Source organism: Moschus berezovskii, chromosome 11 (assembly GCF_049115385.1).
Source record: "Moschus berezovskii isolate FMDL1 chromosome 11, NW_MosBer_1.0, whole genome shotgun sequence".
NCBI lineage: Eukaryota > Metazoa > Chordata > Mammalia > Artiodactyla > Moschidae > Moschus > Moschus berezovskii.
Genome location: NC_142470.1, coordinates 61,113,042 through 61,137,307, shown reverse-complemented (window position 1 = coordinate 61,137,307; position 24,266 = coordinate 61,113,042). Strand labels below are relative to the sequence as shown.

The 24,266-nt window shown below is 46.1% G+C and overlaps 1 protein-coding gene across 1 annotated transcript; it reads left to right on the top strand.

Annotated features, from left to right (window-relative positions):
- The first annotated feature begins 5,926 nt into the window (after positions 1-5,926).
- SLC20A1 (solute carrier family 20 member 1) lies at positions 5,927-23,580 on the top strand. The gene is made up of 11 exons (XM_055400714.2): positions 5,927-7,694; positions 8,190-8,808; positions 8,991-9,131; positions 9,311-9,396; positions 14,812-14,908; positions 17,648-17,767; positions 19,450-19,719; positions 19,842-20,400; positions 20,963-21,148; positions 21,519-21,603; positions 22,627-23,580. Exons 2-11 carry the CDS (start codon positions 8,460-8,462, stop codon positions 22,786-22,788), a joined length of 2,055 nt encoding a protein of 684 aa, XP_055256689.1. The 5' UTR covers positions 5,927-7,694; positions 8,190-8,459; the 3' UTR covers positions 22,789-23,580.
- The last annotated feature ends 686 nt before the right edge of the window (positions 23,581-24,266 follow it).

The window sequence follows — 24,266 nt, the reverse complement described above, 5'->3', positions numbered from 1 at the left end:
TTGAGGCCATTCTCAACCAATGAGTCTCCACATCAGAGCCTGGCTGTGCAGGTGCTTGAAAGCACTCTTTCCCTACCTCTCCTCTCTGTCTGGAACTTTCCCTCGACCTTGTCAGGGCAGAGCCGAGGATACTGGGTGGTCAGTGCTGTTGGATGGGGAATGAGGAAATGTTTGAAGACAGAGGCCAGCCACACACAGAGCAGGCAGGAGAGTAGTGTGAGGATGGTGATGTGTGGTCCGTACTTGAATCGTTGTTTTGAACCTCTTTCTGGAGGAAGTGACTAGGGCCACAGCAGTGAAAGCCTGGAATCCTAACAACTAGGCCACCAGGGAACTGCCTGATTTTCTTTCTTGAGAAGTCTGAAGAGAACAGGGTTTTCAGTAACTCTAAGATAAGGTCAGGCCACTGTATCAACTTTTATTTCTGGGAAGAACATGTGCTCTGATTTCCTGCCTTTTCTTACTCTGTGGAAAGGGTGGGGGCAATCTTTTTTAAAAAATTATTTTATTTTTAAATTTATTTTTTAACTGAAGTATAATTACTTTACAATGTTGTGTTGGTTTCAGCTGTACAACAGTGTGAATCAGATATAAGTATACATATATCCCCTTTCTTGAGCCTCCCTCCCACCACCCCATTCCCACCCCTTTAAGTCATCACAGAGCATAGAGCTGAGCTCACTGTGCTATACAGCAGCTTCCTACTAAAGGGGAGCAATCTTGAAGTCAGATCTCCTAAAACTGCCTTCTTCTCTTCTAACAGGGTTGGAAGAGGCTTAAAATACAGGCTGTAAAAGCAACAGGGTTAATGAAAAGAAAGAGGAAAGAAAGGGGAAGTAGATACATTAAGTGCAAAGAAGAGTTACCACCTCAGGGCATCCTATTTGCCTCTGCACTTACTGACAGCCAGGGTAAACACACTTAGACTCCACCTTTGTGGAGTTCTTCTGGTTTAACTGTTGCTTCATTCTCTGTGCCTCAGTTTCTTTGTAAAATAAGGTAAAAGGGGACTTCCCTGTTGGTCCAGTGCCTAAGACTCTGTCCTCCCAGTGCAGGGGGCCCAGGGTTCGATCCCTGGTCAGGGAACTAGATCCCACATGCCGCAACTAAGAGGTTCGAATGCCACAACCAAGATCTGATGCAGCCAAATAAATAAATAAAAATAAATATTACCAAAAAAAGCATAAGAGTGATCAAGATGGTGGAGTAGTAGGAGGTGAAGAGTGCGCTCTCTAAAATGAAAGAAGCTAAAAAAAAAAAAGAAAAATTAAGGTAAAAGTACATCAAGAGAGGTTTACTGGAGTGTCATGTGAGATAATGCATGCAGAGCCCTTGATAGGGTGCCTGGCTTTGCGTAAATAGGGTCGGTACTACTACAACTTCACTCATCTGTGACTGCAGCCAAGCCGAGGGGAGTGGTGGGTAGGGAGGGGGTGGTTTTCCTTTACCCTATGGCTCCCACCTTCTCTTTCCTGGATATCTTCCCCCCTCCCCCCCCATGCCCCATCCAAGTCCTAATGAATGGAATGAATGGTCTCTGAAACTGCCTTGGACCGAGGCCTGGCTCCACAGTGCTCCCATCCTCCACTGCAGTTCCCCCCTCCTCTGAGCAGATCATTTCCTAGATGCTTCCTTCCTGCCCAGTGAATGGTAGCCTCAGACTGCAAGTCTCTCTGAGCTCAGAGAGTACACTCGAGGCCTTGCCTCTTCCTTTTGTCTGTGCCTCTGCACATCTGGTGGGGCTGGTGAGTCAGATTTCCCAGCTCTCAACAGTTTAACTCCACTCATGTGGAGTCAGTGAGAGAGGGAATCATCTCCAAGAAAACTCCTAACCCACAGTGCCCAGGCTGGTGTTCAGTGGCACTCAGCAGGCTGCCTTATGCAATTCCTTTGGAAGTGAGGGTGGTGTGATGGATCCTTAAGCTCCTGGGCTCTGTAGCAGGGATTCACCAAAGATCCTGGGGGTGGTCAGAATCTGGGCCAGGCCTAGGTTTCTTCCTAAGCTAGCAAGTCCATTCACCTGCCCTGAGCCACATACCATACCCCATCTTGCCGTCCCCAGGTTCCTGGCAGTGGGCCCCAGTTTCTCATGGGTCCCATTCTTTTTTTTCTACCTTTAAGTTCTTTTATTCTTTTAAAAAAATTATTTATTTTTAATTGGAAGATAGTGAAAGTGTTAGTCAATCAGTTGTGTTCAACTCTTTGTGGCTCCATGGATTGTAGCCCATCACGCTCCTATCCATGGAATTCTCCAGGCAAGAATACTGGAGTGGGTTGCCATGCCCTCCTCTGGGGATCTTCTGGACCCAGGGATTGAACCCGTATCTCCTACATTGCAGGCAGATTCTTTACCATCTGAGCCACTAGGGAAGCCCAATCAGAGGATAGCCACTCCACAATATTGTACCGGTTTCTGCCATATATCAACAGAAATCAACCCAGATAATCACGATGGTGTGATCACTCATTTGGATCCAGACATCCTGGAATGAGAAGTCAAGTGAGCCTTAGAAAGCATCACTACGAACAAAGCTAGTGGAGGTGATGGAATTCCAGTTGAGCTATTTCAAATCCTGAAAGATGATGCTGTGAAAGTGCTGCACTCAATATGCCAGCAAATTTGGAAAAGTCAGCAGTGGCCACAGGACTGGAAAAGGTCAGTTTTCATTCCAATCCCAAAGAAAGGCAATGCCAAAGAATGCTCAAACTACCACACAATTGCACTCATCTCACACGCTAGTAAAGTCATGCTCAAGATACTCCAAACCAGGATTCAGCAATACGTGAACTGTGTACTTCCAGATGTTCCAGCTGGTTTTAGAAAAGGCAGAGGAACCAGAGATCAAATTGCCAACATCCACTAGGTCATCGAAAAAGCAAGAGAGTTCCAGAAACACATCTATTTTTGCTTCATTGACTATACCAAAGCCTTTGACTGTGTGGATCACAACAAACTGTGGAAAATTCTGAAAGAGATGGGAATACCAAACCACCTGACCTGTCCCTTGAGAAACCTGTATGGAGGTCAGGAAGCAACAGTTAGAGCTGGACATGGAACAACAGACTAGTTCCAAAGAAAAGGAGTACGTCAAGCCTGTATACTGTCACTCTGCTTATTTAACTTCTATGCAGAGTACATCAGGAGAAACACTGGGCTGGAAGAAGCACAAGCTGGAATCAAGATTGCCAGGAGAAATATCAATAACCTCAGATATGCAGATGACACCACCCTTATGGCAGAAAGTGAAGAGGAACTAAAAAGCCTCTTGATGAAAGCGAAAGAGGAGAGTGAAAAAGTTGGCTTAAAGCTCAACATTCAGAAAACTAAGATCATGGCTTCTGGTCCCATCTGCTGCTGCTGCTGCTGCTAAGTCACTTCAGTCGTGTCCGACTCTGTGTGACCCCACCAGGCTCCCCCATCCCTGGGATTCTCCAGGCAAGAACATTGGAGTGGGTTGCCATTTCCTTCTCCAATGTGTGAAAGTGAAAAGTGAAAGTGAAAAGTGAAAGTGAAGTCGCTCAGTCGTGTCCGACCCTTAGCGACCCCATGGACTGCAGCCCTCCAGGCTCCTCCATCCATGGGATTTTCCAAGCAAGAGTACTGGAGTGGCTTGCCATTGCCTTCTCCGTCTAGTCCCATCACTTCACGGCAAATAGATGGAGAAACAGTGGAAACAGTGCCAGATTTTGTTTTTTGGGGCTCCAAAATCACTGCAGATGGTGATTGCAGCCATGAAATTAAAAGACGCTTGCTTCTTGGAAGGAAAGTTATGACCAATCTAGATAGCATGTTTAAAAGCAGAGATATTACTTTGCCAACAAAGGTCCGTCTAGTCAAGGCTATTGTTTTTCCAGTGGTCATGTATGGATGTGAGAGTTGGACTGTGAAGAAAGCTGAGTGCAGAAGAATTGATGCTTTTGAACTGTGGTGTTGGAGAAGACTCTTGAGAGTCCCTTGGACTGCAAGGAGGTCCAACCGGTCCATCCTAAAGGAGATCAGTCCAGGGTGTTCATTGGAAGGACTGATGCTGAGGCTGAAACTCCAATACTTTGGCTACCTCATGAGAAGAGTTGACTCATTGGAAAAGACCCTGATGCTGGGAGGGATTGGGGCAGGAGGAGAAGGGGATGACAGAGGATGAGATGGCTGGATGGCATCACCGACTCGATGCACATGAGTTTGGGTGAACTCTGGGAGTTGGTGATGGACAGGGAGGCCTGGTGCACTGTGATTCATGGGGTCGCAAAGAGTCGGACACGACTGAAGGACTGAACTGAACTGAACTGAACTGATACATGTCTTCTCCCTCTTGAAGCTCTCTCCCACCTCCCACCCCATCTCACCCTCTAAGTTGTCATAGAGCACTGGGTTTGAGCCCCTGCGTCATACAGCAAATTCCCAGGCAGGCCATCTATTTTACAGATGGTAATGTATATGTTTCCATGCTCCTCTCTTAATTCATCCCACCCTCTCCTTCCCCTACTGTGTCCACACGACTGTTTCCCTTCCACCCCCACTCTTTATCAGCAGTGGGAGAAGTCTGAAAGAGCTTGGCTTGGATGGCAGCTCTGACACGCGACACACACATCTCTTTAAATATGAGCTCTGCACACTAGGCCTTCAGTTAGTTGTTGAATTTTTTTAATATTTACTTTTATTTATTTGGTTGCTCCAGGTCTTAGTTATGGCACTCATGATTTTCTGGTTGTGTCGTGTGGGATCTAGTTCCCTGACCATGGATTGAACCCAGGCCCCCTGCCTTGGGAGTGCGGAGACTTACCTACTGGACCATCAGGGAAGTCCCTATTTGTTATATTAAGAGTTTGGAGATTGAACCAGCCATGGATTAGACATCCTTTCTAAGGACTTTACATGCGTTGATTGAGTCCTCACAACAACCCTACGAAGTAGCAACTCTCAACCTCTCCACTGTGCGACCCTATGGACCGGAGCCCATCAGGCTCCTCTGTCCATGGGATTCTTCAAGCAAGAATACTGGAGTGAGTTGCCATGCCCTCCTTTAGAGGATCTTCCCAAACCAGGGACTGAACCCATGTCTCATGTCTTCTGCATTAGCAGGCAGGTTCTTTACCACTAGCGCCACCTGGAAGCCCTATACAGTTAAGGAAAGAGAAATAGAGAAGGTACTTGTCCCTGGTCAAGCGAGCAGAGCAGGTAGCTCGGGTTAACTGTCTACACATTTAACCACTAAACCAAATGGCCTTGCTGGGGTCCAAGAGAGCATGTCCAACACCTTGATTCTAACAGAAACATTATCCTTGGGATCTCTGCACTCTTTCCTGTGTTCAGCCATAAGGTCTGAACCAGTGCCATTTGTTTGTGAATTGGTGAGCTTCATACCTCCTCTATTTTTCCATTTCAAGGCCCTGAAACTTCTCTCCACAGAACCCTACCTCTCCTCCCTATGAGAGGATGAGGCATTCCAGCCAAGAGAAGTCCAAGTCTCTAAGGGCCACACCCTACTGATCCTGTCTCCAGGTGAGATGGCCAGGACCCACCCCAACCCTCACCTCTCCTGACAGCCCCATTGGCAGAGGCTCTATAAATGTTGTCCTGAGGAGGAAGGGTATAGCCCTTCTACAGCCTGAAGATGCTCACAGAATTCACATGCATTACAAGGGGAATTGCCTGAATCTTTGCCCCAGCACTCTCCTCAAATCCCCCCAAGGGGCTTGGCCTGTGCTCTCAGCTTGCTGGATATTCACCATGGCTGCCCCGCTGCCTTCAACAGAGGTTGTCCAGCAAGTGTTTGCCAACTTAAAGGGCTGGTACCACAGCCTGGCAAAAGTATGTCCATGGGCAGAATGAAAAAACAAACACATACCAGGGAAAGTTCTAGGTAACTGCCTTAATAGCTTTGGAAATTATTGTTTTAAAATGGCAGAACACTAAAGACCTGTAACATATCAGTCCTTTATTTTTTCATAACCTTGCAACAAAGTAAAGGTGGAGGGAGGTGTACAATTTAAGGTGCCAGAATTACATCAGATTTGCACTCCAGGGTCAGTGCTCCCGGACATTGCCCGCTTCCTAGTTTTGGCCATGACCTTGGGACTCAGAACTTTGTAAGTTACTCATATAACTCCACCAGATTTTCTAGGGAGGTCAGAGGAAACTCAGGTGGAGTTTTAAGCCTCCATAGATGAGCCAGACTTAGCAATGATTTACAATGTTTTTGTTCCTGCTATTCAGTGCCCAGCTGCTAGAGATGGCTAAAGGCCGTGAGGGCTCCAGAACATTCTAAGCCTGGTAAATACTTCTGTTGGGAATTCTTTAATCTCACTACAAACCCTGACAAGAGACCACGACCTTAATCTCCCCCGGCAAGAGTGGTTGGTCTTGATCTTAGGCCGAATCATGAAATGCCCCCAAATTTGCAAAGCAAATCTTATTAATGTCAATACTACATTATATACGCCATGTAGGGGTACCAGAAATCAATTTACCTCAAAATAGGAAAGTTTTCGGTAGTCCGAAGAGAACACCTCAGACACCCTTTTTACATCAGAAACAGGAATATTCATGGAAACCACAAAACGGAAATTAGCATTCACTGAACACCTACTGAGTTCTAGTTCCATTCACACTCGTTAACTCGTTTAATTCCCGCTACCGGGTAGGTATAATTGTAAACAATTTACATTCCCGATTACGCAAGCGATCTGAAAGTCGCTCAAGGTGACACACTGCAGCAGGCAAGAATCAGGATTTGAATCCGCAGGAGTCCTTCCCTAGGCACCTGAGCCCCGGCGCACAAAACGGTCTGCCGCGGGGAAATTAATGACCCACAGCTACCCCGTGGCTCTGCGCCATAACTGGGAGACAACCTGGTTCTCGTGACTCCGCAGCAGTACCGTTTTCGCCCAAGTGCATGACTGCGGGAGTAAAGCGACCACGTGAGCCCTCTCCCTCCCCGGGCGAGGGACAGTGCCTGTCTGGCCAAGGGCAAGTCACAGGTGCGACAACGTGCCGGGACCGGATCCGGAGCCCCAGGGCGCGAGCTCCCCTGCAGCGTCACCAGGATAACGGGAGGGAGGGAACCTGGCCAGGTGTGGCCTCCCGATGCAGCAAGTCACAAGTGCGCTCGAGGCTCAGACAGCTCCGTAATCCTGGGATCGCGAGGGAGGAACCATGACCTTGGTCGCGGCCTCTATAACCTCCGCTTGACGACGTCCAGGTACCGGGTGAGGGTCCCCAGCGGCCTCCGCCGCTGACTCCCGGCGGTGCCAGGACGCAGAGGCAAGGCCGCAGGGAAGGGGCTGGCCCTCCCCACGTGGACGAGCTCCCCTTGGGGGCGTGACCACAGCGCGGCGCGGGCCAATGAGCGCCGCTGTCCGGCTCATCCGGCCCGGCTGGCGGGGTCTGCGTCATCCCGGGGGTGGGGCTCCTGGCCGGCGCGAGGCGCGGCGGGTCACGCGGGGCGCAGCGCCGGCTATAAGTAGGGGCCGGCGGCGTGCGCTGCCAGAGTGATGGCTGCCGGCGCGCGCTGCGTGCTTTCCCTTCTCCGCTGCTGAGGCGCCAGCTGCTGCTTCCAGGGTCGGTCGCCTGCCCCGCGGAGCCATCCCCAGAGCCTCCGCACCAGGTCGTGTGCTCTTCGATAAGAGGTGCGTGCGTCCGTGGTTCTAGCCCGCCGCCTGGACCTCGCCTCCCGTTCGGCTTCTCGTTTTCTTTGGTGAGTGGAGTCGCCACCTTGGAAAGGCTCTTTCTTCTCCCCGGGGCCCGGTGTGGGCGCGGCGGCGCTGGGGATGGCCGGCTGGGCCGGGGCCGGCCACGCAGTGGCGTTCTGCTTTCGTCGCTGTCCGCCTCCCTACCCCACTCCACCCCACCCCGCCCGTTCTTCCGTTCGTCGGTTCGTTGGTTCGTTTGCCCGCCCGCGGGCCTTTTTGGCGGTCCGCTGGGGGCGCGCGCGCGGGAACGGCCCTTTTCCGGTTTTCGCGGGGAGGGCGCGCGCGGGCCGGCTGCTCGGGGGCCGGGCCGGGCTGGGCGCGCGGGCAGAGGTGGTCCCCGGCGCCACGTGCCCGGCGCGTTCTCTCCGGGTCGGGGGACAGCGGATCGCGGGTGGCGGGCCCGGCCGGGTCCCCCCAGTCCCAGTGGGGTCGGCGCGGAGTGCGGGACCGGCCCCCAAGAGCGCACTGCTATTGTTATTCCTCTCCGTTCCTCCTTCCAGGATGAACTTGCGTCCTTTCTCTTCTCCGCCATGGAATTCTGCTCCGTGTTCCTAGCCCTCCAGAGCCAAAGAAACCCCAGACAACAGATGCCCATACGCAGCGTATAGCAGTAACTCCCCAGCTCGGTTTCTGTGCCGTAGTTTACAGTATTTAATTTTATATAATATATATTATTTATTATAGCATTTTTGATACCTCATATTCTGTTTACACATCTCGAACACCGCTCAGTAATTCTCTGATTCATTCAAGAACCACTACTCTAGAGAATGGCAACGACCGCGGCACCGCTCATTACCACTGCTATTGCTGCTACTGCCGCTTCTGGTCCGTTGGTGAACTACCACCTATGGATGCTCATTCTGGGCTTTATTATTGCATTCGTTCTGGCGTTCTCCGTGGGAGCTAATGATGTAGCAAATTCGTTTGGTACAGCCGTGGGATCGGGTGTAGTGACCCTCAAGCAAGCCTGCATCTTAGCTAGTATCTTTGAGACAGTGGGATCTGTCCTCCTGGGGGCCAAAGTGAGCGAGACGGTCAGGAAGGGCTTAATTGACGTGGAGATGTACAACTCGACCCAACAGCTGCTGATGGCCGGCTCCGTCAGTGCGATGTTTGGTGAGTTCTCCACCACCACCGCCCCCGCCCCGATTGTCCTCTTGGTGGGTTAGCGAATTCCTATGATGGGTAGTTCCATTCTTGTGTTCTGAAGCTTTTCAGATGGTTACCTTCAGTAATATGCGCTGCGTACATTACTGGAATTCTGCCGTGTGCCTTAATCAAATTTGACGTGTTTTCAGGTTCTGCGGTGTGGCAGCTAGCGGCTTCGTTCTTGAAGCTGCCCATTTCTGGAACCCATTGTATCGTCGGCGCAACCATTGGTTTCTCCTTGGTGGCAAAGGGGCAGGAAGGTGTCAAGTGGTCTGAACTGATAAAAATTGGTACGTTTCATTCTAAATGTCTTTTTATTGTATTACCACAAGGATGGAGGCGTTGTGTGTGGGAGTAAGTAGATGGTGTCAAGTTGGAGGGGTGGATTAAAGTTTTGGAAAGGGAGGACTGAGAGGGAGGAGTGTTTGGGTTCATTAGTTGATGTTTCTCTTAATATGTTCTATTCCAGTGTTGTCTTGGTTCGTCTCTCCTCTGCTTTCTGGTATTATGTCTGGGATTTTATTTTTCCTGGTTCGTGCATTCATCCTCCGTAAGGTAATCTTTCTCCCCCCACCCCCGCCCCCCACATGACCTGGAGTAGGTCACATTCAGTGGTATTCAAACCAATAGCATTTTTACAAGTGTGATGGGTGTGTAGGAGTGTGACCTTGGAGAGTTAGAAACATTGTTTTGTACCTAACTTCTTGGAAAGAAGAAAGTTTTCAATACCCAAGAAGGCATTTGGAAAGGAGAAATTAAATGAACACTAAGGGGTGCCAAGAAATTGAAGAGACTGAAAGCAGAAAAAATCAAATGTATTTGGCGTGACTTTGTTTAGCTGTATGCAGGTTACTACTTTAAACCACCATCATAGGCAGACCCACCTTTTTTTTTGTTGGAGGATAATTGCTTTACAATGTCCTGTTGGTTTCAGCTGTACAACAACTTGAATCGGCCCAACAACTTGAATCGGCCATAAGTGTTACATACATCTCCTCCTTAAGCCTGGATCACACCTCCCCACCCCCAGGTCATCACAAAGCACTGGCCTGGGGCTCCCTGTGCTGTATAGCAGCAGCCCACTAGCTATTTTACACATGGTAGTTCCCCTTCTCCTTTCTCCCCCTACTGTGTCCACAAGTCCATCTGCTTCTCTGTCAAGCCAGTTTGAATTGTAAGCTTGAGTGCCCTAGGTGGCTTTTTCTTAACTGCCAGTTAAAATGGAATAGTTTGGGTCCCTACTTAATTATCTGTGTAGTGTTGATTATTGAAACCAGTTTATGAACTTCATGGTGGGGACTTGTACCTCTCACAGTGACTTGACTTTAATGTCTCAGAATAGGTAAAAAGGAACCAGTAAAGGTAAAAATCACAAAAGTCTGTTTAGTTTTTCTTGGCAGAAAAATTGCAGATAATCATTTAATTTCCTGTCCCTTTGAAAATCCCTTTTGAGGGACCCGATAGCATTTCTTTTATCATGAAGTCTGATGCTGGCTCCAAAATAAATGTAGACAGCAAGGGATGTTGTTGGACTGAGTTACAGTAAAAATAAATGCATTTTTTTCTCAGTAAACAAAGTTGTCCTTTTCCTGGGGTAAATGACTCTTTAACAGTCCATTGTAAGTTCTTAAATTCTTCTAAACTGAAGAAATCTGAGTGAAGGGAGACAGGTAGCTTAGTCCCAAGTGGTAAGAATGTACTGAGCCATTTGTTTGGTCTAGTTCTAAGCTTCTCTTGGGAGGATTTGTACTTTCTATAGAAATTCTATGATTGGTGTAAAGTGACTCACTAATCTGTTTACCATGGCCTAAGTCTGGCAAAAGATAGCAATGTAATACTTTGAAAACTTGAAACCTCTATAGCTTAGTATAATTTGAGAGTAAAACTTGTCTTATTAAGGAAGCAGGTAATGATTTGCACCTACCCTCCCACTCCCCACTGCTGTAGAATATAATAGGATGCTTCAGTTTGAGGGCAACTTAGCCAGGGATCAGAACGCAGGAGAATTACTCGAACCCCCTATTAGGAATTTCTGCTCATAAAAGATTTTTCGCCACAGTTTTACTTATCTTTAGCTGTGCTGGGTCTTTGCGGGTGCGAGGGCCCCTCTCTGCCACGGCCTCTCCCACTGGGGCTCCCGGGCTTGAGAGCACAAACTCAGTCGTGGTGCACAAGCCCAGTTGCTCCCTCTGGCATGTGGGATCTTACCAGACCAGGGATCGAACCATGTCACCTGCATTGGCACACCACTGAGCCACCAGGGAAGGCTTTGCGCATAAAGGTTTTACACTGGGGTCTGATTCTGCGGAGGCTTTGTGCGTCTCAAACGAAAATAGACTTCCTTTTTGGAGGTGGAATGGTCATGCTCTCAGGTGCAGAGTGGGGTTTTCAGCTGCTCAGGCCTCTCATTTGGGAAACACATGCCAGGTATTTTTACCCTCAGTTCTTGAGCGCTTAAGTTAGCTGTGTTAACTTCTAAACTATATATTCCTCATGGGGTATGAGGATGGACATGATCAAGAATGATCGGAATTGCGTTTAAAACTACTCAGGATGAACTTGGAGAATCGCCACTGCCCCCTTCCCCCCCCCCCCCCCCGCCAGGGGCAGGCACATGCCCTTGTTTCTAATCTACCAACAAGAGATGAGTTTTTAGGTGATGAGACTGAATAGTTCTGGTTACTGTTAGACTTTAACATCTCTGAATGATAACCTTTGGTGGTCCTGGCTGTTAAAATCTAAATATTTGACCATTAAGATACTTTTCAACTAAAAATTCTGTTTTGGAAATGAATAACATTAAAAGGGCTTTTAGACGTTTTCAGTCTTCTGAGTGTTCCGAGGGTGTTGGTTAGCCTCGTAGGGAAGAGCAGAGTGAAAGTTAAGGACAGCGGCAGTAAACAAGGGATGGGCCAAGAAGGTTTCCTGTTGAGTTTCAATTCCAGTCAAAGACGGGTCTTTCAGTATTCCTCCCTTCCATCAGAAATCATGTTAAATCTATGTAGGGCATCTTTTCAGACATGTCCACTGTATAAAAAAAGAACTATCCTGGTTGAAAATGAGTTAGGAAGACCCCCCCACTTTCCCATCCCATATAGCTAGGTGATGAGCTGTTTACTTCGAGGTAAAGTTTTAGGTGTGTGTTTAGATGAGTCAAAGGTTGTTAAGCATTCTCATAAAACAGCCCTGGTTACCTCAGGGGAGTGGTTGAATGGAGTTCGGAGGTAACAGAAGGGAGGAAGAGAAGCCCCTACATAATGTCTGGAACCCTCATGGATTTTGATGTAGGTGTGGAGCCGGGGGAGTCTTAAGTTCCTTGGAGAATTTCTTAAAACCACAGATTATTCTTAGAAGAAAAAGGTATATACAGCTCAGGTTCATAACCTTACTATTGGGGTGGGGCCCACATCATTGAGTGACTCAGGGATGCTTAGGTTTTATTGGCTCTTTATTTTGTCAGGTTCCTTATCTGTAGCATTCTTTCAGACTGCAGATTGGGGAGCTGATGTTCATTCAGGTGGTTTTCATCCAGGGCCGATCATCTCTGCTGATTGGGAATGGCACCTCTGCTTTCTGGTTCCTTAAGCCATTAACTCAGTCTTCCCGTGTATTATTGATGAGTCTTGTCTTTGTCTCTACCTTTCCAAGCTTTTCCATTGGATCTAAGACAGCAGGAAACCTTTAGGCCGACAGCATCTTTGAGTTTTAGCCTGCTGCTGCTGCTAAGTCACTTCAGTCGTGTCCGACTCTGTGTGACCCCATAGACGGAAGCCCACCAGGCTCCCCCGTCCCTGGGATTCTCCAGGCAAGAACACTGGAGTGGGTTGCCATTTCCTTCTCCAATGTGTGAAAGTGGAAAGTGAAAAGTGAAAGTGAAGTCGTTCAGTCGTGTCCGACCCTTAGCGACCCCACGGACTGCAGCCTACCAGGCTCCTCCATCCACGGGATTTTCTAGGCAAGAGTACTGGAGTGGCTTGCCATTGCCTTCTCCGGAGTTTTAGCCTACTCATGTGTTAAGATGTGTGCTCTTTTTTTTTCTCAGAATTTATTTTTGGCTGTGCTGTGTCTTTGTTGCTGTGAGTGGACTTCTCATTGGGGGTGACTTCTCGTGCAGAGCACAGGGTCTAGGCTTCAGAAGTTGTGACTCCCAGGCTCTAGAGCACAGGCTTAGTAGTTGTGGTACACATACTTACTTGCTCCTAGGCCTGTGGGCAGAGAAGGCAGTGGCAACCCACTCCAGTACTCTTGCCTGGAAAATCCCATGGGTGGAGGAGCCTGGTAGGCTGTAAGTCCATGGGCTTGCTAAGAGTGGGACACGACTGAGTAACTTCACTTTCACTTTTCACTTCCTGCATTGGAGAAGGAAATGGCAACCCACTCCAGTGTTCTTGCCTGGAGAATCCCAGGGACGGGGGAGCCTGGTGGGCTGCTGTCTGTGGGGTCACACAAAGTCTGACACGACTGAAGCGACTTAGCAGCAGCAGCAGCAGGCCTGTGGGATCTTCTAGGAACCAGGGATTGAACCTGCGTCCCTTGTATTGACAGCTGGATTATTACCAACTGCGCCACCAGGGATTCCCTGATGGCTCAGCGAGTAAAGTCTGCCTGCAATGCAGGGGATGCGGGTTCAGTCCCTGGGTTGGGAAGATTCCCTGGAGGAGGAAATGGCAACTCACTCCAGTATTCTTGCCTGAAAAATCCAACGGACAGAGGAGCCTGGCAGGTTTTGCAAAGAGTTGGACTTTGAAGTGCCACCAGGGAAGCCCTGTGGTCTTGTTTTTAACTCTTGTTTCCAGCCACACTGGCCTTGCTGTTCCTCAAGACAGTTCAAGCACCTGCCTCAGGGTTTCTATTTGCTGCTGTCTCTGGGGCATTCTGCCTTCCAGATAGCTTGTTCTCTAGCTGCTGTTTCTCCACCTGGGTGTGTTCCTGGCTACATAGCTTTATGGCTTGTTGACGTAACGCATCTGTGTTGGCTCCAGTAATAGTCTTTGGACTACCCCCTCCCCCCCAAATTAAAGGGTGCCCCTCCTTCCATCACTGCCTCCTTCCCCTGCTTCAGAGCATCATTCTGTGTTGGATAGTCAGTGTCAGCTCTGTGAGAGCAGAGACTTTATCTCATTCACTCCCATATTTTTGTGCCCGAAATGGTGCTTGGCACACAGTCTGTTGAATGAGGAGATAACCTCGTATACGATTGATTTTTATCTTAGCACTTGGGTAAATCATTAGTTGTGGCTTATTTATCAAATGTCTAGATAAGATAGTTGTCACTAATATATTCTACATGTTTTATATTTGAGAAGTCATTGCAGGTATAAAGTCAGGTAAGAGATGTTGTAATAACTCAGTCTGTTTCTTGACCAGATAAAAATCTGAGCAAATAAGGTACCTTAGAGCCTGGGTCCCCACCCCCTTGTTATGAACTGGGTCACACATCAGGAAGTGAGCGGTTGTCTTCCATGAAACCCATCCCTGGTGCCAAAAAGGTTGGGGACCACTGCCTTAGATCACTGGGGGTTGAAACTGACCATCCAGGACATCACTGGTCATCCGTAATAGGTAGCCTTGTTAATGTGATCAGTCGCTCAGTCCTGTCCAACTCTTTTCGACCCCATGGACTGTAGCCCGCCAGGTTCCTCTGTCCATAGTGTTTGCAGGCAAGAGTACTGGAGTGGGTTGCCATTCCCTTCTTAAGGGAGAATAACAGCAACAAGAAAAACCCCAACCAACCCCCCAAACATAAAATCAAGCACAGACTTAAATTCAGATAGATGTAGATTAGCCTTCGTAGGGGGACTTCCAGGAGCAATGTAGGAAAAGACCATTTGTCCTCAGAGACTACCATGGAGAGAGTTACTGGCTGGCACTAAAATTCCCGGAGCCGCCCTTTGATAAGGTTCAGCGGAAATGGGTTGACTTTTTATAGCATTTAAGGTCTTGATGTTTATGATAGTGATGATTTTACAGGCAGATCCAGTTCCTAATGGGTTGCGAGCTTTGCCAGTGTTCTATGCCTGCACGATTGGAATCAACCTCTTTTCCATCATGTACACTGGAGCGCCATGTAAGTACACATCAGAATATTTAAATGTGAATTTAAAGTTGTTTCTAAAACTTGCATTAAATGCCCAATTTACCCCTTTTTGCTTTACAGGGCTGAAATCTACTAGAAGGTGACTGGCCTGCGCCCATTTCAGAAGGCTGCAGGCTAGTGTACGCTGAGTTTAACCTAGATAGTTTTTCAACCAAAGAGACCTGCTCAGATTCTAAATCACTACAGACCTTTACTCTTTAGTCTTCACAGGATCCACCGATAATTTGATCTTATCCCTCCCTCTCTCCTACCTGTGCTAAAATTACCTGGAATTGATGTTAATCTCAACTTGTGACTGCTGAAGAGTCATTAGTTATATGTTGTCTTCGAAATATCAGTCATTTATGACTTTTTTGCTGGATATTCTCATTTTTCTCTCCCGATTGGAGCTGCTTTGTTTGCTAAGTCCTAAATTTACTCCCCTGAATCTGCTTGAATAAGAAGAGTTGGGATGTTTAACACCTGCTCTAAGTGCACTTGGAAGAAGAATTCATGCAGCTAAGAGGAAAAATATTTGTGAGAATATAAAGCTTGAAATGTTACTTTTATGTTGGGACGAAGGCAAAGCACGGATTAAATTAGGATAATACATGTTCAATGTAGCCACTGAAAAAGATGGATAACCTGTAATTTGTCAGACAGGAGAGTATTATGTCTTGATTAGTCAGTTTCCACTCTTAGGTTCATTTGGTCGTATGGCCTCTGACTCATTGGGTCAGACTGTTGTGACTCGTTGGGAGAAAGACATTGTGCATTGCTGCCTAGGACAGAGAGTGCTTTTGTAGAGACGAGTTGCGGGGGGAGAGGGACAGATAACTGGAATAGTGTCTTGAAGCTACTTGCTGCTGCTGCTGCTGCTGCTAAGTCACTTCAGTCATGTCCGACTCTGTGTGACCCCATAGATGGAAGCCCACCAGGCTCCCCCTTCCCTGGGAGTCTCCAGGCAAGAACACTGGAGTGGGTTGCCATTTCCTTCTCCAATGTGTGAAAGTGAAGTCGCTCAGTCGTGTCTGACCCTTAGCGACCCCATGGACTGCAGCCAACCAGGCTCCTCCGTCCATGGGAAGCTACTTATGTGCTCACAATTGCAAATACTCTTTTAAAAATGCTCATTATGGCCCACTAAGTTGATTTCATTTCTGACAATGGAGTGTAACTTGCTTCATAAATCACTGACCAAAAATGGAGTGAGTGAAGTATATTTTCTTTAACTTTTTAAAATATTTATTTTTAATTGAAGGATAATTGCTTTAAAAGTTGGTTTGATTTAGTGAAGTATTTTTTTTTAACCTTGTCTTTATTTTTGGAATAATCAGGAAAGAAACTGGACAACTTTATGAGACTTGATCTTATTAGAGGTTACCAGACTTCTTAACAAATGATAGAGGCAAAGAAAAGCTTGCATTCTGCATTTCCAATCTGCTTTAAATTGGGCTCTTCATGTCAAACTAAAAAATTCTCCATGAAGCTCTAAGCATTCATGTTGCATGTGGTAGCAGCGCAGCTTACAGTTCAATGAAATTAGAAACTCAAGTTTTCAATCATTCTTTGAAAAGGGAACATGGATAGTTTTGTCTTGTCCTTTGGTGGATCATTTACAAGAAAAACGAGTTTCATTTCCACTTTTTGACTTGGAACGTAGGCAAATTTAAATTATGATAGATTGATTAGTTTTCATGTATATTTTAGTTTGTGTGACTAACTGCATAATTCAAATTGATAACAATTAAAATGGAAAGATTGTGTCACTATAGAACTTTAGTTTTGAAGGGGCTTCCATTTATATCTGATTTTTAAATATGAACTACTTTGAGGGAAAATAGAGTTTCCATTTTATAAGTAATACCTAATAAGCAAAACAGTCACAAGTACCTGAGATATTCTTGTATAAACCACAGATCATTATAGCATCTTTTTAGGCTTAAATAGTGATATCTGGTGCTTTATCATTAATATGGGCTAGTGGCTTGGAGCCTGTTGGCACTTAAGTGATAACCAGGTGACTAGTTAATGATCTCTGATTCATATGAGAAGTAGGCAAGTGTGATTAAGATGTGACTTGTTAGCTTGATTACTGCTCTAATATTTTCCTTTTGTGAAAGACAGCCCTTTGAACCTTTCTTATCTTTTGATAGATAATGTCCCAGTTTTCTGTATCTTAGTTTGATAAAGCATCCTAAGAGATAATCTTGCTCTAGCAAGTTTACAATGGATGTGATAACTTCCACAGAGAACTAATTATATCAGAATGAGAAAAGTGAAGATTGGGGTACTTGACTTTTTTAATGTTAAATCCATGTGCCAACGTAACACATGGATTTGGTGTTCGCAGCCGATCCAGCTGGAGGCTGGGCAGTGGAATGCTTCCATTTGCTTCATAGCTGTTTGCAGATCCTCAGTGTTAACGATCCTTTACTCTTCAAAGCAAAGAAAGGAAAAAGCCTAGTATGTGAAGGAGCTTGAGAGATGGGTAGTCTAGCAGGTGTTAAACGTGGGCCAGACAGTTGTGGGTTTCTGATGCTATGGAATTTTTCTCCCAAATTCCTCTAGCCAGGAGCATAGTAGAGCCTGCGAGCCTCAGGCTTGGCAGCAGCAGTGAAGGGCAATGGGCTGGCATGGGAACCCCGGAATCCCCAGAGGAGGGTTTCCACGTCGTTTCAGGGGGGCCGTTGCCCTGGGGTTTTCAAGATGCACCGTTTTATCTCCTAGTGCTGGGCTTTGACAAACTTCCTCTGTGGGGTACCATCCTCATCTCGGTGGGCTGTGCAGTTTTCTGTGCCCTTATCGTCTGGTTCTTTGTATGTCCCAGGATGAAGAGAAAAATCGAACGTAAGTAACAAGTCATAGCAAAAAAATTCTAACTCATAATATGCTTGCCTTTTTTTTTTGTTTGGCCATCTGTAAAAATCCTCTACTTGGATAGATTGGTAAAGCCAGAAACATTTAAATGGAAATTTGGGATATAGGTTTATTGTCCAGACAATGTTCTTATTAACATATGACCTGAGACCTAGTCATAAGGCACATTTGACCTTATTTGGGCTGCTAGACAGGCCAGGCACTTCACCTATTATTCCTTTTTCTTTTTTTTAACTGTAGCTTGATCACTTGCCAGTGATATGCTAGGTAAATACAGAGAAGCTATAGTCTACATTAATTGAGAGGATGAGGATTCACTGATGAAAAATAAAAGGTAATGAGATACCTTCACAGGAGACATTTACCAAAACGACTACCATGTATAGCTTAAGTCAGGTTCAGATATTCAGAGCTAGGCTCATGTATACCTCTGACTTTAGATTTGGTTAATTCTCAGCACTGGAGCACACGTGAAGGGCTCCCTTTAGACTATTACTATACAGAGTATTCCGGTAGAATCAAATATGGACTGTTTTGGTATCAGTCTCTATACCTTGTATTTCTGTGCTCACTGTTTGAGCTCTTTTGAAGTCATGTTTTTCTGCCCTTACCATCTGCGAATGCTGGGGTGGTGATTTCAGTTGTTTCTTGGAGCAGCGGAGAGCCGCATGGACTGCAGTGGCAGCAGCAGGGTGCTGCGTCATACAGCTGGGCTGAGGAGCCTCTGAGGCTCTGCGCCCTGTCTGGCGGCCTTCAGGACTTTGTGACCTCGTTTTTCCCTCAGGCTGGGAGAAGATAGGACACATCTTGCTGAGGTTTTATATCTTGGTTTGTTGCCTGACTGGGATGCCTAAACGCCCCTGGGGCATTGGTACAGAAGCAGAAAACATTCCAACCTCATCATGGGATCAAGCACCATAAGGCACTTGTTTTATAGAGGCAGAAATTCAAGTCACCTTGAGTTGACTGTATTGAGCTGAGTCATGTTGCTTGAACTCATGGACTGAAATTGAGGACCATTCCTCTTTAAAAAGAACATGCAAAAACTTCACTGGTGGTCCAGTGACTAAGACTCCACACTGCCAAGCACAGGAGGCTTGAGTTTGATCTCTGGTCAGGGAACTAGATCACCTACCACAACTTGGCCCAGTGCAGCCAAATTCATTATTAATTTTTAAAAAATGCACGAAATTCAGTCAGTTTTCAGTTGCTAGTCAGTCCTGTCCCTACTTGAGTTACTTTCTATTACAGAAGGGATCAGCAGGAGGCTCAGTTTTTTTTTTTTTTTAATTTGACTGTACTGGGTGTTAGTATGGCACATGTATCAGGTTCCCTGAGCAGGGTTCAAACCCAGGACCCCTGCACTGGAGGCTTAGACACTGGACTGCCAGATTTTACTTTCTGGGCCTTCACTGAATAAAGTTTACAACCCCTGATACTAGGATGTTCTGCATTTGCATCTCTGGTTCCTTCCTAAATGAGAAATATGAGATGTGGCAAATCAGACAGGAAAATTATCCTGAATTTTCACCTAAGTTTACATGTGGCCTTACTTTGAGATGGATTCTTTTTTTTATTTGAGGAGGGAAAGGGGAAATGAGCAAGTTTGTTTGGTCACAACCAAAGAAAAACATCCTTCTATCGTTTTCTAGGAGAAATCAAGTCCAGTCCTTCTGAAAGCCCCTTAATGGAAAAAAAGAATAGCTTGAAAGAAGACCATGAGGAAACAAAGTTGTCACTCAGTGACATTGAAACAAGGAATCCTGTTTCGGAGGTGGGCTCAGCCACCGTGCCCCTCAGGGCTGTGGTGGAGGAGAGAACGGTCTCATTCAAACTTGGAGACCTGGAAGAAGCTCCTGAGCGAGAGAGGCTTCCCAGCGTGGACCTGAAAGAGGAAACCAGCATCGATGGCTCTATGAACGGTGCGTGGACTCTGCTTGGTGGGGACAGGCGGGTTTCCCTCTGTTTCCTGTACCGCTGCGGGGCTCACTGTTTGCACCTGACGCTCTTGGCATTGAGTGTTTGTGCCTTTTGGTCTTGGCAGGTGCTGTGCAGCTGCCAAATGGGAACCTCGTTCAGTTCAGTCAAGCTGTCAGTAACCAGATTAACTCCAGTGGCCATTACCAGTATCACACCGTGCACAAAGATTCAGGCTTGTACAAAGAGCTCCTCCATAAGTTACATCTTGCCAAGGTGGGAGACTGCATGGGAGACTCTGCTGACAAACCCTTGAGGCGCAATAACAGTTACACTTCCTACACCATGGCAATCTGCGGCATGCCTCTGGACTCCTTCCGCGCCAAAGAAGGCGAACAGAAGGGTGAAGAGATGGAGAAGCTGACGTGGCCTAACGCAGACAGCAAGAAGCGAATTCGAATGGACAGCTACACCAGTTACTGCAACGCTGTGTCTGACATTCACTCGGCGTCGGAGATGGACATGAGTGTCAAGGCAGAGATGGGTCTGGGCGACAGGAAGGGGAGCACAAGCTCCCTGGAAGAATGGTGTGACCAGGACAAGCCAGAAGTGTCTCTCCTCTTCCAGTTCCTGCAGATCCTCACGGCCTGCTTTGGGTCCTTTGCCCATGGTGGCAATGACGTCAGGTTAGTCAGTCAGGATTCTTGGCACCGCTCATTCTATTTTTATACTGTATCATCCTTTTATATAAGGCTCGGTTTGTGCGACATTGAATAATGCAGATTGAATGAGATAATGGCAATTGATGTACAAAACAGGAAGAAAAATTCCTTCAGAGAGATAACAAAGAATGCTTGCTTCCGTTTCTGTAGGTGATAAACACATCTTTAACAGAGAAGCCATTTATCAAGATAGGATCTAGTTCTTTGATAAGAGTTACTGCCCCTAGAATGAATTTGTAGGCTATTAATCCTAGTTCTGTGGTTTGTAAACTGTTTGTGAAATTCAAATTTGCTTCAGATGGGCCTGTAGAAAGAGAGGCCACCAAATGTGGGGTGTTCCCTCTGAGAAGAACTCATGGTCTCCTGCTGTGTATGTTGGGGTCGGGGGGTTCCATTTGTTTCCCTTGAAAGACAGTTTGCTAATGAAAACTTTGCTTTAGAAAACTTAGTAAAGCATTTAACAGATTGGATCTTGCCAAGTTGTAGTTTTGCCTGCAAAGTCATCTTTGCTTTCTTTTTCTTCCAGCAATGCCATTGGTCCTCTGGTTGCTTTGTATCTGGTTTATGACACTGGTGATGTTTCCTCAAAAGCAGCAACACCAATATGGCTTCTGCTCTATGGTGGTGTTGGTATCTGTATTGGTCTCTGGGTGTGGGGAAGGAGAGTCATCCAGACCATGGGGAAGGATCTGACACCCATCACGCCCTCTAGGTAAGTTGGTAAAGCAGGTCTCAGGCGAATGCTTTTGTTCTTAAGATAACATGAGAAAGATGTGTGAGCTAAGACTTAATGACTGTGTATATTTGGCTTTTATCTGTGTTTCTGGAGCCAATACTGATGCTCACTAAGTTCTTCAAAGTAGACATGCAAGCCTTAATACTGGGCTTACAGAAAACCTGAAAACCTTAAACACTGGAAAACAGAAGAGGAATCACATGGCCTGATTTAAAGGAGATTTCAGGAGTTTAGAGCAAACTGAAGATGTCGTGGGTAGATAGAGCACTGCAGGATTGTATGAACTTTTGCTAACTTACCATAATTTAAATTCCATTCTTGACTAGTGATCTATCTGTGTCCACAGCGGCTTCAGTATTGAGCTGGCATCTGCCCTCACTGTAGTAATTGCGTCGAATATTGGTCTTCCCATCAGCACGACACATTGTAAAGTAAGTGATAAAAAGGGTACTATGTCTTTTGAATGGTTTTAGTAGATACGTGGCGAGGTGTTTTTTGTTCTTTATTTCCTTTGATACTTTGGTTTAGAAAGTTTTACACTGTGGGAGTGTTCAAGAGTTCACAAGTGTAGGGCAAGTAACTATAAGAACGTAAAGACCCATTTTGCAATTCCTTGTGTCTGTTTTATTTAAGCAGATAGTATATTTTATATCCCCCAAAATGTGAAAGCCCTTTTGAGGTAGCAAGCCTGTGAGGCTTGTTGACCTGTCGAAGGGCAGTTTATAAAGCAAGCATGTACTCAGAGCCTCTCAGAATTGAAGCACCAAGAAACTTCCTGAATCCTAAGGCTGCTTGATGACTAATAACTATAGGATATCTATAGAGAAAGAAACTGGCTTTCTTAAGGGAATTTAAGTTGCTTCATCATGGAGCCTTTGAGTCATTTTTCTTCCACCAAGATATGCAGATAATTTAGTTATTAGGTCTAATAGCAGCCTCCCTCTAGAATCTTTGGGAAACTTAACGCTAAAAAAGAATTTGTTACTAAAGCAGTTTTTATTATTAGTGAAAGTATCAGTTGCTCCGACTCTGCAACCCTGTAGACTGTAGCCCATCAGGCACCTCTGTCCATGTGATTCTCCAGGCAAGACTACTAGAGTGGGTAGCCATTCCCTTCTCCAGGGGATCTTCCCTGCCCAGGGATCAAACCTCGGTCTTCCCGCTTTGCAGGCAGATTCTTTACTATCTGAGTCACTGGGGAAGCCCTGTTATTAATATAGTTCATTAAATTCCAGCAACTCAGAAGGAAAAAGAATTTTCTTTTCCTATTCTGTTTTACCCCATTTAGCACAGATTCAGTGCTTGGATTTTATGCGGCCTTCATCTTGTTCCTAATACAAACCAGTTCTCATGGATCAGTCTGGGGCTCCTCACTTGTATAAGGTCTCAAGTCTTACTTAGGCACAGTACCCTGGCACGTCAGTAACTAGTTCCTTGGTGGTTTCCTCCCACAGGTGGGCTCTGTTGTATCCGTTGGCTGGCTCCGATCCAAAAAGGCGGTCGATTGGAGACTCTTCCGCAACATTTTTATGGCCTGGTTCGTCACAGTCCCCATTTCGGGTGTTATCAGTGCTGCCATCATGGCAGTCTTCAAGTACATCATCTTCCGAGCGTGAGGCTGTGTGTGATGGAAATTCAGGTCAATGTTTGGGACCACCTGACACATTTCCTGCTCCTTTGAAGAGTGACTGCAGTGTTGCCGAAGACTGACAAAAGAATCTCTTTCAAGTTTGGGAGCTATGGGAGGGAGGCTCTACTTGTGCTGTAACTGCTTTCGTGCTAAATATGACTTGTCTCAAAATTAGCTGTGTAACATAGCCAGGTTTCCACTGGTTCCTCTTGAGGTCCCTTTTCCCTCTGGGCTGTGAATTCCTGTATATATTTCTCTACTTTTTTGTATCAGGCTTCAGTTCCATTATGTTTTAATGTTGTCTCTGAAGATAACGTGATTTCTTTCTTTTTTTTTAAACAACCATTCAGAGCCATTTGACAGTGTGCTCTGCTTTGTTGGTTTCACCAGCTTCTGCCCTAACACGCACAGGGACTTAACAAGAAACACCGTAACCCAAGCTTCCCTAGTAGTCTTAGAGAAATAGTCACTTGTACCCTGCCCACCAGTCGGCAGTGGCGGGTTCTTTTGGCATCGGTGGGAACTTCTAATAGGGTCTTTGGACATGGTGAAAATTTAGGTTAGTAGTTCCTTCTTTGCAAGCAGTTCATTGACTATTCTTGCTAAGAAGTAGGAAGAAAAATCCTTCTGGCAGTCTTGGGTATTTCTTTAAGATTTCCGACAGTGCAGGATGGATGAATGCTGTGGAATATGAACTTTGGGCAAGTTAAAATGGGCCAGCCTTCCATGTTCATCTGTCTACCTCTTAATAAATAAAAAGCCTACCGTTTTTAGAAAACTTGTCTTGCTGGTTTTGTTCATACACATCTGTTCCCAGATCAGTTAGCCTCATGCATTCTTAGGAGAATGTGATAATCTTAGCAGGTGAGAACTGCCCTCTAGCAGCAGGTTCCCCACTCCTCCCTGAAACATTTCTTAAGATCCCAGAATATACATGACATTACTCCTCGGGGGCTGTTCTAACAGATTTTAATTTTAATACTAATGCATCTTGGACATTTCCTTAGCTCATATCTACTTGTTTTTAATAGCCACAGTTTCCTGTTCGAATGGCTTATCTTGTTTTATTAGATCCTTATTTAGATTGTTTCTAGCATCGCTGTTAGGAAGAAGCCTAAAGTGAGGGTTGTGTCTAGGTCAGCTTCATTAAAAAATTCTGTTGGGGGAGTTCTCTGGTCTTTCAGGAGAGCACACATGCTTCCAGCATAATGGGCGGCCGGGGGAGGAGGGTGTGTGCATAGATGGCGGTTGGAAGTAAGATCCCACGTGCTGTTGAAATGTGGCCAAACAAAAAACCCTTAAATTCCCAGTGTTGGGATTTTTCAGTCTTGACACATTATCTCTTTATGCTTGATCAGAATGGTTAAGCAAAAGTACATGGCTTAAAGTCAACAAAACTAGGTTGGTGTGTACTGTTCTCAGAGTTTTAGATGTTTTTTTTGGAAGCCAGATAGTAACAAGAAT

What these genes read in the sequence shown, in the direction of transcription:
- SLC20A1 (XM_055400714.2), top strand. Translation starts at nt 8,460, where the DNA reads ATGGCAACGACCGCGGCACCGCTCATTACCACTGCTATTGCTGCTACT. An exon ending in GATGAAGAGAAAAATCGAAC is followed by an intron (nt 17,768 to 19,449) that starts GTAAGTAACAAG and finishes ATCGTTTTCTAG; the next exon opens with GAGAAATCAAGTCCAGTCCT. An exon ending in CATGGTGGCAATGACGTCAG is followed by an intron (nt 20,401 to 20,962) that starts GTTAGTCAGTCA and finishes TTTTTCTTCCAG; the next exon opens with CAATGCCATTGGTCCTCTGG.